Source organism: Callorhinus ursinus, unplaced genomic scaffold, assembly GCF_003265705.2.
Source record: "Callorhinus ursinus isolate GAN/ISIS: 27379988/994484 unplaced genomic scaffold, GSC_fseal_2.0 scaffold6, whole genome shotgun sequence".
Lineage (NCBI taxonomy): Eukaryota > Metazoa > Chordata > Mammalia > Carnivora > Otariidae > Callorhinus > Callorhinus ursinus.
Genome location: NW_027397068.1, coordinates 59,523,670 through 59,538,699, shown reverse-complemented (window position 1 = coordinate 59,538,699; position 15,030 = coordinate 59,523,670). Strand labels below are relative to the sequence as shown.

General features: G+C 37.1%; 1 protein-coding gene across 16 annotated transcripts in view; it reads right to left on the bottom strand.

The window, feature by feature from the left end:
- UTRN (utrophin) overlaps positions 1–15,030 on the bottom strand; it is a 498,468-nt gene that overhangs the window by 275,716 nt on the left and 207,722 nt on the right. For 15 of the 16 annotated variants that reach the window (XM_025866206.2, XM_025866193.2, XM_025866194.2 and 12 more), the window contains 4 exons: positions 10,151–10,339; positions 9,144–9,316; positions 1,718–1,868; positions 346–521 (listed from right to left, as the gene is read on the bottom strand). In XM_025866206.2, coding sequence (XP_025721991.1) covers positions 346–521; positions 1,718–1,868; positions 9,144–9,316; positions 10,151–10,339 — 689 coding nt within the window. The remainder of the gene's footprint in view (positions 1–345; positions 522–1,717; positions 1,869–9,143; positions 9,317–10,150; positions 10,340–15,030) is intronic. The other variant, XM_073894038.1, reaches the window with a different exon arrangement.

The following is a 15,030-nucleotide window of genomic DNA, read 5'->3' as shown; positions in this document are numbered from 1 at the left end:
TCTGACCCTGAGCACAGATCTTCAGACTGCAAGTCCAGACTGTTCCCCACCTACTTCAAGTTCCTGCCACATAGTCACTATATCATAATAAAATGTCAGAAATGAGAGGAATAAAGATATCTTTCACATTGTAGGACATGTGAGTAGAAAAGTGAGACTTTACAGATAGCCTAAAAATACAGTAAGAGACAACGTTCTAAAAATACAGAACATCACAGTGGAGGTCTTAAATGTCAGTACAACTCCTATCAGACAATCGAAGATTTTTGAACTCATCTAATTGCATCTTAAAAGGCTCTGCCAAAATCTCTTTACCCCGTGCCCTCGTTATCGCAGCTAAATCACCTTGGCCGCCGGTCCTTCACTTCTGCAAAGATTGCACTCCAGCGCTGGTTTAAACCTGCCAGCTTGTCTTTCAAGAAGCTTCCATCCATGGGGGAGAGTTTCTGTACAATCCCATCCCCGGTTCTGTTTAGGGCTGCAAAACTGGGCTGGTGGCTGCTGATGCCCTCTTCAAGTTCCTGTAACAGAGTACATCTCAAAATGAACTCCATTACTAAACTAAACTATGCAACGGATCCACAAAGGTACTATGGTGGCAGTTTAAGTGTTAGAGAAACACAGTCCTGGAAGAACATTTTATGTTCATGAAAAAGACATTTTAAACACTTTACCTACATCTCAATGAACACACTAACTGAAATCTATTTTGAAATCTAACCCATTCAGATGAATGCCATCAGGCAAAATATGCCGGAAGAGAACAGCCTAATAACATAAATAACAGCTCTTTATGCTGAAGCCTAAGCATCGATTATGTTTGAGTAGATTGTTTCTCTTCTTCCAAACATGTGCTTGAAAGCATTTCTTTAAAAACATATATATGTACAGACCCCCCACATACCCCATGTCCCACCATATGTAAGTAAACCTGTGTGTATTTTATTGAGACACTGCTTCGTGAGTCTGTACATTTTTAAGCAACAAACTAAAAAGGGATATTTTAAAGTCAAATTTAAGCACTTACCTATAACTCTAAAAATAAAATTCATGAAAATTAACATGTTCATGAAAAAATATAAGCATTTTCTAACTCCTCATCAGCTTTCTACATAAAGTATATTTTAAAGATTTAATAAAAAATATTTTTAATAATGGTAAATTGAAATTTTGCTTGCTTTTTGACCATTATTTTTAATGACCCAATATCAACAGAACTGATTTAGCTATTGTGTTGTATTTCCCCAAGACTATATTAGACTCACATGAGCAGTGGCCCTGACACAGCTCAAGAATAATTTACTTATATGAGAATTATCAATTATACAAAGAAAAATAAGACACCTAGTGTTTAAGTACAGAAAACAGGTGAGGTATACAAATATCTTTCTGTCCTTGATAAAGTCTTGCATACAAAATTTAACAAATGTTATTCTGAACATAAAATCTTAAAAATAATTTTTTTTTTTTACATTAACCACCAAAGAGCATTTTTAATGTAAATTTCTAAAGTCCTGGTTAAAAAATGTAAATACCAGTATTTCTTAAACTTCTGAACTTGGAAAGTAGAAGTGGAACAAAAATTACAGGTTATCCATGTACTCCTGAAAAGTTAACATATTTAGCCCTTACTTTCAAAATCAGTCTTTAATGCCACATACTAAAGAAATATGCCACCCTTTGAGCGGCACCCTATCCTCTAACAGAAAGCACTTACCTGCTGGTGCATCCCAGCTTTCTCCAAGTCCAGGCCACCATCAGGAGCCAAGGTTTCAGCCAGTAACTCTTCAGCCTCTGTTATCCACTGTGTGAGGTCATTAAGGTCACAATGGAACTGTCTCCATTCTTCCATAGCCCTATCAAAATGACTAGAGGACAAGAAACAAAATAGGTTTCCAAAATACCCAGGACCATCTAGAAGCAATTTTTCTAAAAAGCAAATTCAAATCTCATTTAAACTGAAAGCCCCGAAACAAGTGAATTCACAGCTCACTGCTCTGTAAGACCAGTTTTCATAGATTACAGTTCATGATTCCTCTTAGAGAAACAGGCATCATACCAAGAGCAATCCTGCCCCTCTCTATCTTAACATGCGTGCACACATACACAAACACACTAGGCAGCTTTTTACCTGAAAAGACAGCCTGCTCCAGCTTGGAAAATCAAGATTGGTTAGCCGCAGCCACATTAACCTACCCAACTTTAAACACTTAACATGGTAACGAAGTAAAATATGATTAATTACCCTATTTTCTTAGGGGGGGGAAGAAAGGGTGTTTTACTTCCAGAACACTTCATTCCCAGCTAGAACAAAACCCAAAGGCCAAAATACCTCAAAATTTCCTTGCACTCCATTATCTCTGTGTTATGGACTGCATTGTGTCCCCCAAAATTCATATGTTGAAGCCCTAGTCCCCCAACATGACAATAACATTCTACTGGGCATGACAAAAGTAAGAGCACTTCAAACAAAATACTAAGAGAAGATACAGAGGCAATCTTCATTACCTTTCATGAAACTATGCAATAACTAAATAAGAAACATAAATTCTAACTCTTCAGGTGTTGCAATAGAAAATGTCGCTAAAAAGGCTGCCTAAAAGATCTGAAGACCTCGAGAATACGAACATTACATTTAGTAAAGATCAGTATCATTGTAACAGAACATAAATTTCAAATAAATCTAAGCAGCATAGCTATGGATTAAATAGGAAAGAGTAAAAAAGGGGGCGGGGGAGATGCATGTTCAGGTAGGACTCACAAAGCCATCACTTCCTCTCTAACCCTGCTAGCTCATATGGGAGGCAGCACAGTATGGCGAAGGGCTGTGGACTTCCAGAGAATCAGACTCAAAGTCCCAGCCTACTATAAACATATGAGTTTGCTATCTCTAATATTTCAACTGGCCTTGCCACCTTCTGCACAAACTCATCTCACTATCCAAGTACCTGTCTCTGGCAATGGTACCACCACCTACCTAGGTCCTCAAGCCAAAGACTTGGGGCTCAGTTTTTACTCTTCCCTCTTCCCTACTCCAACATCCCATGAATCACCACATTTTATTGACTCAACTATTTAATTCTCAAATTTTCCCTTAGTCTCCACTTCCACAGCCACTATCCTAGTCAAGTTATGGTTATGCGACCAGCATAGATGGGTCGTCCTTGCTCTTAGTCTTGTCCTCTACCAATGTGTTCTACAATCAGCAAACTGTCATTCCTGTGTTAAAATCCTGTAAAGTCTCCCTAAATTTATGCATGGATTTTTCTGATAAATACTGTGACTATATTTCCTCTTCCTTATGATTTTCTTAATAACATTTTCTTTTCTCTAGCTTATTTTACTGTATGAATACAGTATATCATACATATAACATACAAAATATGTGTTAATAAGCTATGTTATCAGTTAGGCTCTAGTCAGCAGTAAGCGTTAGTAGTTAAGTTTTTGGGGAGCCAAAAGTTATACACAAATTTTCAACTACATTGTGGAGGAGACGTCAGTGCTCCTATCCCCATATTGTTCAAGGTACTTGAACAACTTGAAGTCAACAGTACTTAACTTGATACACAAGGTCCTTCTGATATAGTCCCTTCAGATCTCTCTGGTTTCATCTCTCTGCTATGAGTTCTAACTCTGCTGGACTATTTCTGTTTCCTCAACTGCCCTGCACTCTCTCTCTCTCTCACTCCCTGCAATGTTGTATTCCCTCTATTCCTTCACCTGGGTAACCTCCAAGAAGACTTCCCAAATCCTTCAAGGTGTCTAGCATGGTCTCCTGTATTGTCCCCAACAGAGCACTATGCACTCTGTAATTAAGTCCCCGTCTATACTTTTCTACTATATACATTTGGACCCTGAGACAGAGACTATATCTACTTAGTACACCTGTCTTATAATCCTTTATAACTACTTACATGTAGTTGCATGTGCCTTGAATTAGTCAGCACTCAATAAATATTGGTCAAACAGATGGTGCATGGACAGATGGATAGACAAGTATACAGAGATAGGTGGATGGGTGAAGTCTTAAAACTGAATTTTGGAAACTTTTTAAATAATAGAAAAAGAATGATGAAATTAAGAAGGAAAACTATTCCTTGTAGTAGATGGAATTCTGAATAAGAATCAGAAACTGGGAAGGTAAAGAAAACAAAGAAAATTTTAATCAAGATTGTGTGAAATGAATGAAATAAAGTTTTTTTTGAGCGATAGGTACAAAGTATAAGAAATAAGGCCATCTGGAGAACACTGTTAAAAAGCTTCCAAGTTCAGGATGAGAGGTCTGAACTTTGTCCGCATAGCAGTAAAGTCACCAATAGAAATACAGACGATGAATACCTGAAAAGGCATTCTTAGAAGAAAAGATACATAAGGATCCAAGGATCCAAGATGAGAAGGAAGAAATAACTGGCTCAAAGAAAGGGAAGAAATTCGTCCAGGAAAAGAGGGCTCCATTATTTATCTAAGATGGTTGTAAAATTACTTATTTGAAAAAATATGAAAACTAACACCATGCACCAGTGTAAAGTAGGCATAAGGGAGTTCTCAAAGAAAGCTTATCTGTTATATTTTCTTGGTATTTATCTTACTTTTACTATAGGCCAACAAAGTTTGAAAAGTTTTTTTTCCCCCATAGATTAGTTTTACCTCTTTTTTTGTTTGTTTCAAGTTTTTATTTAAATTACAATTAGTCATCATATAGTGTAATAAGTCATTAAGAGAAAGACAAATACTATACGATTTCACTTATATGTGGAATTTGAGAAACAAAAGAGATGAACATAGGGGAAAGGAAAAAAAAAAAGAGAGGCAAACCATAAAATAGACTTGTAACTATAGAGAACAGAGGGTTGCTGGAAGGGAGGTGTGGGGACAGTCTAAATGGGTGATGGGCATTAAGGAGGACACTTGGTGTGATGAGCACTGGATGTTGTATGTAAGTGAAGAATCACTAAATTCTACTCCTGAAAAAGTTTGAAAAGTTTTATACGCCAATTGGCACAGGGACCTGGTATAGACAAATGGACTTGGTGTTCACCCTCATGTGATTATAACTGATAACTGAAATCATGAAAGTGCAGGACATTTGCCACTACCTTGATGTTTTATGAAAAAAGAGAATACAAAAAAGTTCTCACTTACTACTTGTGAAAGGTGGAAAAACATGGATGGACAAAAAATAAGGATTTAGGATAGGTTACCAAAGTTGGGAGAGAAAAACAAAAATTAAGAATAAGAACATAATGCATCCAAGTGCTGGGATAAAATAAAAGAGACAACGCTCTAGCAAATGTAATCAAGTTAACAAAGGAAACAAAATAATGAAAGTTATGACAGATGAGACTTTTCTAAAATAAGAAAATATAGTTAAATATAGTTGGTGCTTAAATTTTTGAAAATTCCCATGTTACCTTTTTAAGAGATAACATTTTTATTATCAAGAAAATGGCAGAACTCTGCCATCAGCATGACTAATCAACAACGTTCTTGAAGTTCTACCACATTAGCCAAATGAATATATACAAATAGGAAGATTTTTAAAAGAAGAAAAAGTTATCATTATACACAATTGATGTGTTGATATACTACAAAGGTCAAAAAAAACCAATTCTATACCACACACACACATCACACAGAGTGCAGAAGAAAGCTGCCACACACCAACTCTACAGTAACAAACAAGAAAAGCACAAAACTAACAGAGGGGCAGGGATCTGCAGAAAATTCCCCCAGGGGCAAAAGTGCTGGCAGATGCCATTTTTTTGGTCCTTGTCCAGCACAGACAGCCAGATGCTTCTGGGAGCCAATTCTGAAACTCTCCATCTATCCACCTTGCTAGCACCACATGCCCCATCCTGGCATTCCCCTGCAGACCCTCCCCACCCAACCAACTCGCCTGGGCAGGCATCCCTCCAAAGTGACTCCTGACCTGGGGAGTAGAGGAGACAACCCCACATATCAAAGTGCCCACACTTCCTGCAGCTGGGCCTCTCAGCTGGCTGTGCAGAGAGCAAGCCCTGCCCTTCCCTGTACCTGCAGCTGTTGCAGCAGCTAACTGTAGACAGCCAAACTAAGTGCTGGCCCCATCCAACAACAAGCCCAAGGTGGCTGCAGCCAGATCTTTCAACAGCCAGGGGAGCAAACCCTGCCCAGTGTGCCCACAGCAGGCAAAGCAGGTCACTGTAGCCAGCTGAGCGAAGGGCCAGCCTGACCCACCAGCATGCATAGTAATCATGGCTCAGCCACAACAGGAGGGCACATGCAGTAGTGTAGGACGGCATTACAGGACATCACATATCCACTACTTTTGAGACCAAGAAATATAACTGACCTACCTAACACACAGAACCAAACACAGAGAGTCAGACAAAATAAGGAAACAGGAATATGTCCCAAATGAAAGAACAAGACAAAAATCGTAGGTGGGGGAAAAAAGCTAAACAAAACTGAGATAAGCAATAGACCTGATAAAGAGAGCAAATGGTCATAAATATATTCATCAAACTTGAGAGGAGAATATTTGAAATCAGTAAGAACTTCAATAAAGAGACAGAAAATATAAAAAATAACCAGTCAGAGTTAATGAATACAATAACTGAAATGAAAAATATACTGGAAGGAATCAACAAATTAGAGGATGCAGAAGAATGGATCAGCAATCTGGAACCCAGGACAATGGAAAGCAACCAAACTGAACAGCAAAAAGAAAACAATAATAAAAATGAGAATAGATTAGGAGGACTCTAAAACATCATCAAGTGTAATAACATTCACATTATAGGGATCCCAAAAAGAGAAGATAAAGAGGAGGCAGAAAATTATTTGAAGAAATAATAGCTGAAAACATCCCTAATGTTGGGAAGGAAACAGACATCCAGGTCCAGGAAGCACAAAGAATACCACACAAGATGAACCCACGGAAGTCCACACCACAACACACCATAATTAAAATGGGAAAAACTAAAGATAAAGGGGGAATCTTAAAAGCAACAGGAAAAAACAAACTGTTACATAAAAGGGAAATCCCACAAGGATATCAGCTGATTTTTAGACAGAAACTCTGCAAATGAGAAGAGAGTGGCATGATATATTCTAAGTGCTGAAAGGAAGAAACCTACAATCAATACTCTACCTGGCAAGGTCATTCAGAGTTGAAGGAGAGACAGAGTTTCCCAGATAAACAAAAGTTAAAGGAGTTCATCACCATTCTTCAAGTGGAAAGAAAAGACCACAACTAGAAAACTAAGAAAATAATGAAAAATTTTTTTACCCTGGTAAAAGCAAATATATAATCAAGACTTAAATGTGAGACCTGAAACCTTAAAACTACCCAAAAGTAACATAGGCAGTAATCTCTTGGACAAAGGCAATAAGTATCTACAAATATTCATATTTATGAATATGTCTCCTCAGGAAAGGCAAAAAAAAAAAACCTAAAATAGACTACTGGAACCACACCAAAATAAAAAGCTTTTGCACAGTGAAGAAAACGATCAGCTAAACAAAAAAGCAAACTACTGAATGGGAGAAAATATCTGCAAATGATTTATCCAATAAGGGGTTGTTCCCCAAAATATATAAAGAACTTATACAACACAATCCAAAACAACAAATAATCCCATTAAAATGAAGAGGACCTGAATAGACATTCTTGCAAAGAAGACATCCAGATGGCCAACAGACACATGAAAAGTTGTTCAACATCACTAATCATCAGGGAAACGCAAATCAAAACCACATGAAATATCATCTCATACCAGTCAGAATGCCTAGTATCAAAAAGACAAGAAATAACAAGCATTGGAAAGAATGTGGAGAGAAGTAAACCCTCATGCATTGTTGGTGGGTATGTAAATTGGGCAGTTACTATGGAAAACAGTATGGAGGTTCCACAAAATTTAAAGACAGAAATACTATATGATCCAGAAATACTACTGGATATTTACCCAAATGAAAAGAAAACACTAATTTAAAAAGATATATGTACCCCTATGTTTTGTTGCAGCACGATTTATAATAGCCAAGATATGGAAACAACCTATATGACCATCAATAAATAAATAAAGAAGATGTAGTATATATACACAATAGAGTATTAGCCACAAAAAAGAATGAGATCTTGCCATTTGCAACAACATAGATGCACCTAGAGGGTATTATGTTAAGTGAAATAAGTCAGGCAGAGAAAAGACAAACACTATTATAATTTCACTTATATGTAGAATCTAAAAAACAACACAGGGGAGCCTGGGTGGCTCAGTCGGTTAGGCATCTGACCTTGGCTCAGGTCATGATCCCAAGGTCCTGGGATCCAGTTCCGTGTTGGGCTCCCTGCTCAGCTGGGAAGTCCGCTTCTTCCTCTCCCTCTGCCCCTCCCCCTGCTCATACTCTCTCTCTCGCTCAACTCTCTCAAATAAATAAAATCGTTTAAAAAAATTATGTTTTAACAAATTAGTCATCATCTAATAATCAAGTCTAACTAGGCATAACTATGCATAAAGATGTATGTAAAAAATATTCTCTAAATGTACAGAGATGATTTTAAAAATCCATACAAAGGAATACACCCAAAGGCCACTAAAAGTGATCTGTTCAAGGACTGTATACTCACTTGAAATGTCAGCTAAAACAAAGATAAAGAACATGATGCTTAGTTTTTGTGTGTATGTCCATTAATGTTTCCAGTACATTTTTCTGGTAACTTTCCTCTTACACAGTACTTTATATTGGGCTATTTCACACCTTACTTGCCTTTCTACCACATACACAGCTACTGGCAAAAATCTTAGCAGTTTTTATTTCTACTTATTAATATGTCTGGTCAAAATTGAGAAAGAAGAAGGCTCAAAAACATTAAACAGAAAATTATAAAAAATAGCTGGGGGGGGGTTATACATGGATTCAAATTATCTACAGCTATCCCTGTTCCTCACTTGAGGATATTATGTTGCAAAAGATCATCTATATGTGATGCAATTCCTCTTTCTTGAAGGAACCACACTCATCACAATTTATTAAACAAGGCCTAGAACAAGGACGTGAAATTTATTCTCATTAATCTTAGTGTACGTATGACCTTTGTTGTGGCCCATGAACTTATAGGCCTTTTTAAGAAAAGTATTAATTTAATTTACACATACCCTTTACGATCATTGTACATTCTATTAATTCTGTCCCATTTTGCGTTCAACTGAGTTAGTGTATCCCGGATTTGAATGGCTTCAGGTCCAGAAGCTTCAAGGATAACATCTGGTTGTTTTTCATGAATGACTGCAATCTGCTCCCCGAGTTTGTCCAGTTGATCTTTGATATTCTACAAATGTATTGTCACACATTAACACAATCCAGCAAAGAGATAAGAAGAATGAAATCACAGAAGACCAAAATTTTATCTTGCATAACATTTATCTTAAATATAATGAGACATAATAATTGTTGCTCATCAAAACTGAAAACTTAAAAAAAAATAATACCCTGTATTGGCCAAAATGTGAGAAATGCTATCTAACATCCTAATGGCAGAAAAGAAAATCCTCACAGGTGTTCAAAGCAGTATTTGTACAGAACATACAAAAAGCCTCACTAGTATTCTGTAAAGGTAATGAAGTGTTTGAAGCTGGAATGATTTATATTTTCAAATATGTAATAACGCTAATTTAAATGACAGAAACGAGCTGGCAAACATATAAAATCTATAGCAAGTTTATCGCAATTTTATACTTAAGTGCAATCAAATTATATGAAAAAGCCTTGACGGTATTTAATAGTCTTATGAATAACTAAAAACTTCCAGATCTCTATTAATGTTTAAGCAACATGCTATTCCATACTCCAAACACTGACCAATCTTAACTTGTTATAGATGACAACATAAATGCTAATATTTTACATCACACTGACAATCAAGTTTATAAGAAAGAAATAAGGATCATGCATGGTTTGATTAAAGAAGTTTTTGATGTTTCCAAGAATTAATAACTGTGCATATTTAAAAATCCATGCCTACTCTTAAAAAATTAAAAATTTGATACTATTTCCTTGGTGAAATGGGGAAGGTTTATTATAGACCATCTACAAAGGCACAAGGACAGATTCCTTGCTTTACTTCTGCATTAACTGTGGCTTTGAATCGTTCCTGGAGATCTACCTTCAGAGAGTCTTCCTGAAAAGAGAAGTCTTCATAGACAACAGTGCTTAGCTCAGGAGCATTAAGTGATAATTCAACATCATCCACGGAAAGTAAAACTTTGTTAATCTCAACTAGATAATCTGTGGGGAGAGGTGGCGACCGAGTTCCAGGAGCAAGCTGACCTGTTGTCTGCTGATTAGGGACCACCTGTAAAAACAATAATAATAAGACACATCTCTTAAAATATCCCCACAATGAGTAGTAGCAAATAGAAAAAAAAAAAAAAACACAATAGTATTTTGTGGAGCAATTCAATACCATGAATCCAAATCAAAAAAACTGAGTTGTGTTTGTTGTTTTTTTTTTATATTTTTGCCCTGTATTGCTGAAGAAACCCTTCACAATTTCTATACTGATTTTCTTCTGTAGCCTGTGGTTAAACAGTATAAATAAGTGACAGCTTGACAGGTTTTTCTTTACAACGTGTGCCACCTAAACTCATTTAGCAAACAAGAAAATGTAACAACTACTTTCCTGAGCTGTTGGGGAAATAAGAATATGCCTCAAATCATAAAGTTCCATACGAAATAAAACGTTTTAATACCATTATCATTTTACCCATTTTGTAAAATGTCACAATTAGATTAAACACTTCTGGACGTCACTGTTGAGAACATAAATAAGTGAAACAAGTATTCGTAACCTAAGAAATGCAACAGTGGTTTTGATTAAAATAATATCCAGGTAGTGCAGTATATAATCTTCACCTCTGCGAACAATATTACAGAACATGACTCCTTTATAAATCAATCAATTCAGACAGATCCTAAGCCAGGTGGACTACTTATCAATATATTCTCTAATCAGAGCTTTCTCAACAAAAAAGTGTTCTCTGGGATTAGCTACCAGTCTTGCAGTTCACGTTCACGTCCTTGACTCCAAATGGCTGCCGTTTATTAAGTGCCATCGACAACTTCCAAATAGCAAAGTGCATCTTCTCATAAATTAAAGTAGCTTCCCTGATGCTTTCACTATTTTTCTCTATTAAACTTCAAAAAAAGGATACTCCTTTGCAAATTCAAAGATGACAGTGAAAATGATCATAAATACATGTTCAATGAGGTACTGTCCTGAAAGTGGTTATGGTTACAATTCCTAAATGAAACCAAGAATCAAGACTAAAACCAGTGAGTCAACAACATAGTGTTGAATCTAGAGGTTTGCATTTATTTACCTCCTAGAATGTGATAAAATGAGTTCACCAATTGCTGGACAGTCCTGGATAGCAGGATAGAAGCAAGCCAAAGATTTCCTGATTTTATCCAAAGGATTATTTATACTTGATATTAATATTAATTTTATTATCCTGATGCCATGCAAATTTTAGTCAGAAAGGATTTCTAGATATTTACCCATATGTCCAAGAAAGCAAATTATATTTTTTAAACAAATATAAAAGACTAGGAAAGTCTGTAGGTATTGAAAATAGGAAGTTCCAAGTTAAAAAAAAAAATCACATTCATTAAAGACTACCATTTTCTGTTCAGACTAGAAAGATAACCTAGGATTTCCTGAGCCTTCATACTCTTGCAAAAGCAGCAAGGCAGTTCAAAATTTAAACATGTGCTTTTTGTATTCCAAAAATAGATTTTATCCCAAGAGAGTGATCAATCAAAATGTCCTAGGAGAAGGAAAAAAAAAAAAAGTCCTCGAGGTCTGACCCAGACTTTACTTCTAGATAATTTTATTTTTAAAGAATTCTGCTAGGACACAGAAATGTAAATTTACTGCAAGCTAATGCTAACATTCGACAGTGTTACATGATGTGCTCATGTCATACACACCTAAATTCCAGATAAATAGATTAAAAGTTAATTTTATATGAACACATTATAAAAAGTTCCTAAGTTTTGTTTTTATCAAACCATAGGGAAAAACCAGAACTAAATAGAACTGAATATTCATCATCTCTGTGGAAAATAAGGATTTTTCAGAGCCCAAGTAGGCTGGAAAAAAAAAAAAACCATGAAAAAACATAGTCATGTAGGGCTAAACAAATATTTTAAATGGTTGTATGTTAAAGATAAAATAATTAGAAGATGAAAATCAACAAGATAATACTTTTATTGCAAATATGACAGGAGACTAATATCTTTATTTTATAAAGCGCTCACACATATTTAAAAAATAGTAATACATACCCTCATAAACAAATGAGAAAAGGTCATTTAACACACATTTCATGTAAGAAAAGGAATCCTATAAACTGGTGGTTCTCAATTCTGATTGAACATTAGAATTACTTAGGAAGTTTGTTTGTTTGTTTGTTTGTTTAAAGAGAGTTCACAGATAAGCCCAACCTAAGAGATTTTGATTTAACTAGTTTGGGGGTAAGATTTTTTTTTTAAGTTCCCCAAGAGATTCTAACGTCACAGATAAGAAACAGTTTTAAAAACTGAAAGTCTGAAGAAGCATATGGGCTAATGAAATAACGACAAAACCTTTTCAAGCATTTTAAAACAATTACACTAACTAATGCTAGTGAATCCAAAATGAAATGTGCCTGTTGTAGTGTATGTTAATACTCTTAAAAAACAAATTTATGTATTTGTTAAAAGTCCAAAAATTATATCCATTTTGGACCAGTTATGATTTGGGACCCAAAGATAAAGCTCTAGGAAAGTAAGATACTTTAAAAAGTAACAATGAGAGGGAGGAGCAAGATGGCAGAGGAGTAGGAGACCTGGATTTCGTCTGGTCTCAGGAATTCAGCTGAATAGGGATCAAACCATTCTGAACACCTACGAACTCAACAGGAGATCGAAGAAAAGAATAGCAGCAATTCTCTGAACAGAAAAGTGACCACTTTCTGGAAGGTACGACATGCAGAGAAGTGAAGCCAAGGCAATATTCGGGAGGATAGACGGCGGGGGAGGGGGCCTCCGTCGGCCGCTCTGGCAAGTGATAGAGCAGCGGAGCACAAAATCGGAACTTTTAGAAGTCGGCTCCATTGAGGGACGTTGCGCCAGTGGCTAAGTGGGGGGTGGAACCCTCACTGGGACAGTGTGGTCTCAGGACCCCGGGGGTCACAGAAAGACCAGGGGTGCCTGAGTGTGGCAGAGCTCCCAGGTATCAGAGCAGGGAAGCCGGCTGCAGAGACGGAGCCGAGGCGCGGGCTCTCAGCTCGGGGTTGCCATAAACTGTGATCCGAGGCACAGTCGGACCACTGCTCCTCCAGCAGGGACCCAACAAGCGGCAGAGCTGGGGAGACTCCCCTTCCTCACCCCTGGGGGAGCAGCCCGGGAGCGCACCGCAGGGATCTGCTGGGTTTGGAGACTTCAAAGGGAGTTGAATGCCAGAGATAGAAACGCTCGGTCACAGGCCAGGTGAGCACGGAGTGCGGCCGGAGACCAGGGAGACGGGAATGATTGACTGCTTTTCTCTGGGGGCGCACTGAGGAGCGGGGCCCCGAGTTCTCAGCTCCTCTGGGGTGGAAACTGGGAGGCCGCCATTTTCACTCTCATCCTCCACAGCTGTACCGAAAGCTTGCAGGGAACAAAAGCTCCCAAAAGCAAACCTGAGCAGATTACTTAGCCCGGACTGACAAGGGCGGGGCAATTCCGCCTCCAGCAAAGACATTTGGAAACCATGGCAACAGGCCCCTCCCCCAGAAGATCAGCAACCACAGCCCGCCAAGACCAAGTTTACCGATCAATGAGAACGGCAGAATGCCAGCACTAGGGGAATACAGCACAGAGAATTCATGTCTTTTTTCCCCGTGATTCTTTAGTCTTTCAAAGTAAATTTTTTTACTTTTCTTTTTTTCGTTTTTTTGAATTTTTCTTCTTCCCTTTTCAACCAACATCTTATCAATCCCTTTTTTAAAAAAAATCTTCATTTTTCATTTTTAGAGTCATATTCTATCCCTTCAGAGTAGTTAACCTTAACCTTATTTTTGGTGTGTGTGTGTGTCTGTATAGTTCTCTCTTTAAAATTTTGGAATACAGTTTCTTCTAACAGATCAAAATATACCCTAAACCTCTAGTGTATGGCTTTGTTCTAGTCTCCTGCCTGATCACATTCTCTCCCCCCTTTTTTTTTTAATTCCTCTTCTTTCTTTTATCAACCAACTTCTTATCAATTCCTTTTATAAAATCTTTTATAATTTTCATCCTTACAGTCATATTCCATCCCTTCTCATATTTACCCTTATTTTTGTACATATATAAGTTTTACTTTCTTTAAAATTTTGGGAGGCACTTTCTTCTAACAGACTAAAATACGCCCAAAATCTACTGTGTGGCACTGATCTATGCACCAGCCTGATCATATTTGATCATATTCTTTTTTTTTTTTATCTTTTCCTTCTTCGTTTTTTTTTCTTTCTTTTTTCTTTCTTTCCCTTTCTTTTCCCCCGGTTTCAGGTCTCTTCTGATTTCGTTAGTGAATATTTTTCTGGGGTGGTTGTTACCCTGTTAGCATTTTGTTCTCTCATTCATCTATTCTCCTCTGGACAAAATGACAAGATGGAAAAAATCACCTCAAAAAAAAGAACAAGAGGAAGTACTGACCGCCAGGGACCTAATCAATACGGACATTAGTAAGATGTCAGAACTAGAGTTCAGAATGACAATTTTAAAGATACTAGCTGGGCTTGAAAAAAGCATGGAAGATATTAGAGAAACCCTTTCTGGAGAAATAAAAGAATTAAAATCTAACCAAGTCGAAATCAAAAAGGCTTTTAATGAGGTGCAATCAAAACTGGAGGCTCTAACTGCTAGGACAAATGAGGCAGGAGAGAGAATTAGTGATATAGAAGACCAAATGATGGAAAATAAAGAAGCTGAGAAAAAGAGATAACTACTGGATCACGAGGGCAGAATTCGAGAGATAAGTGA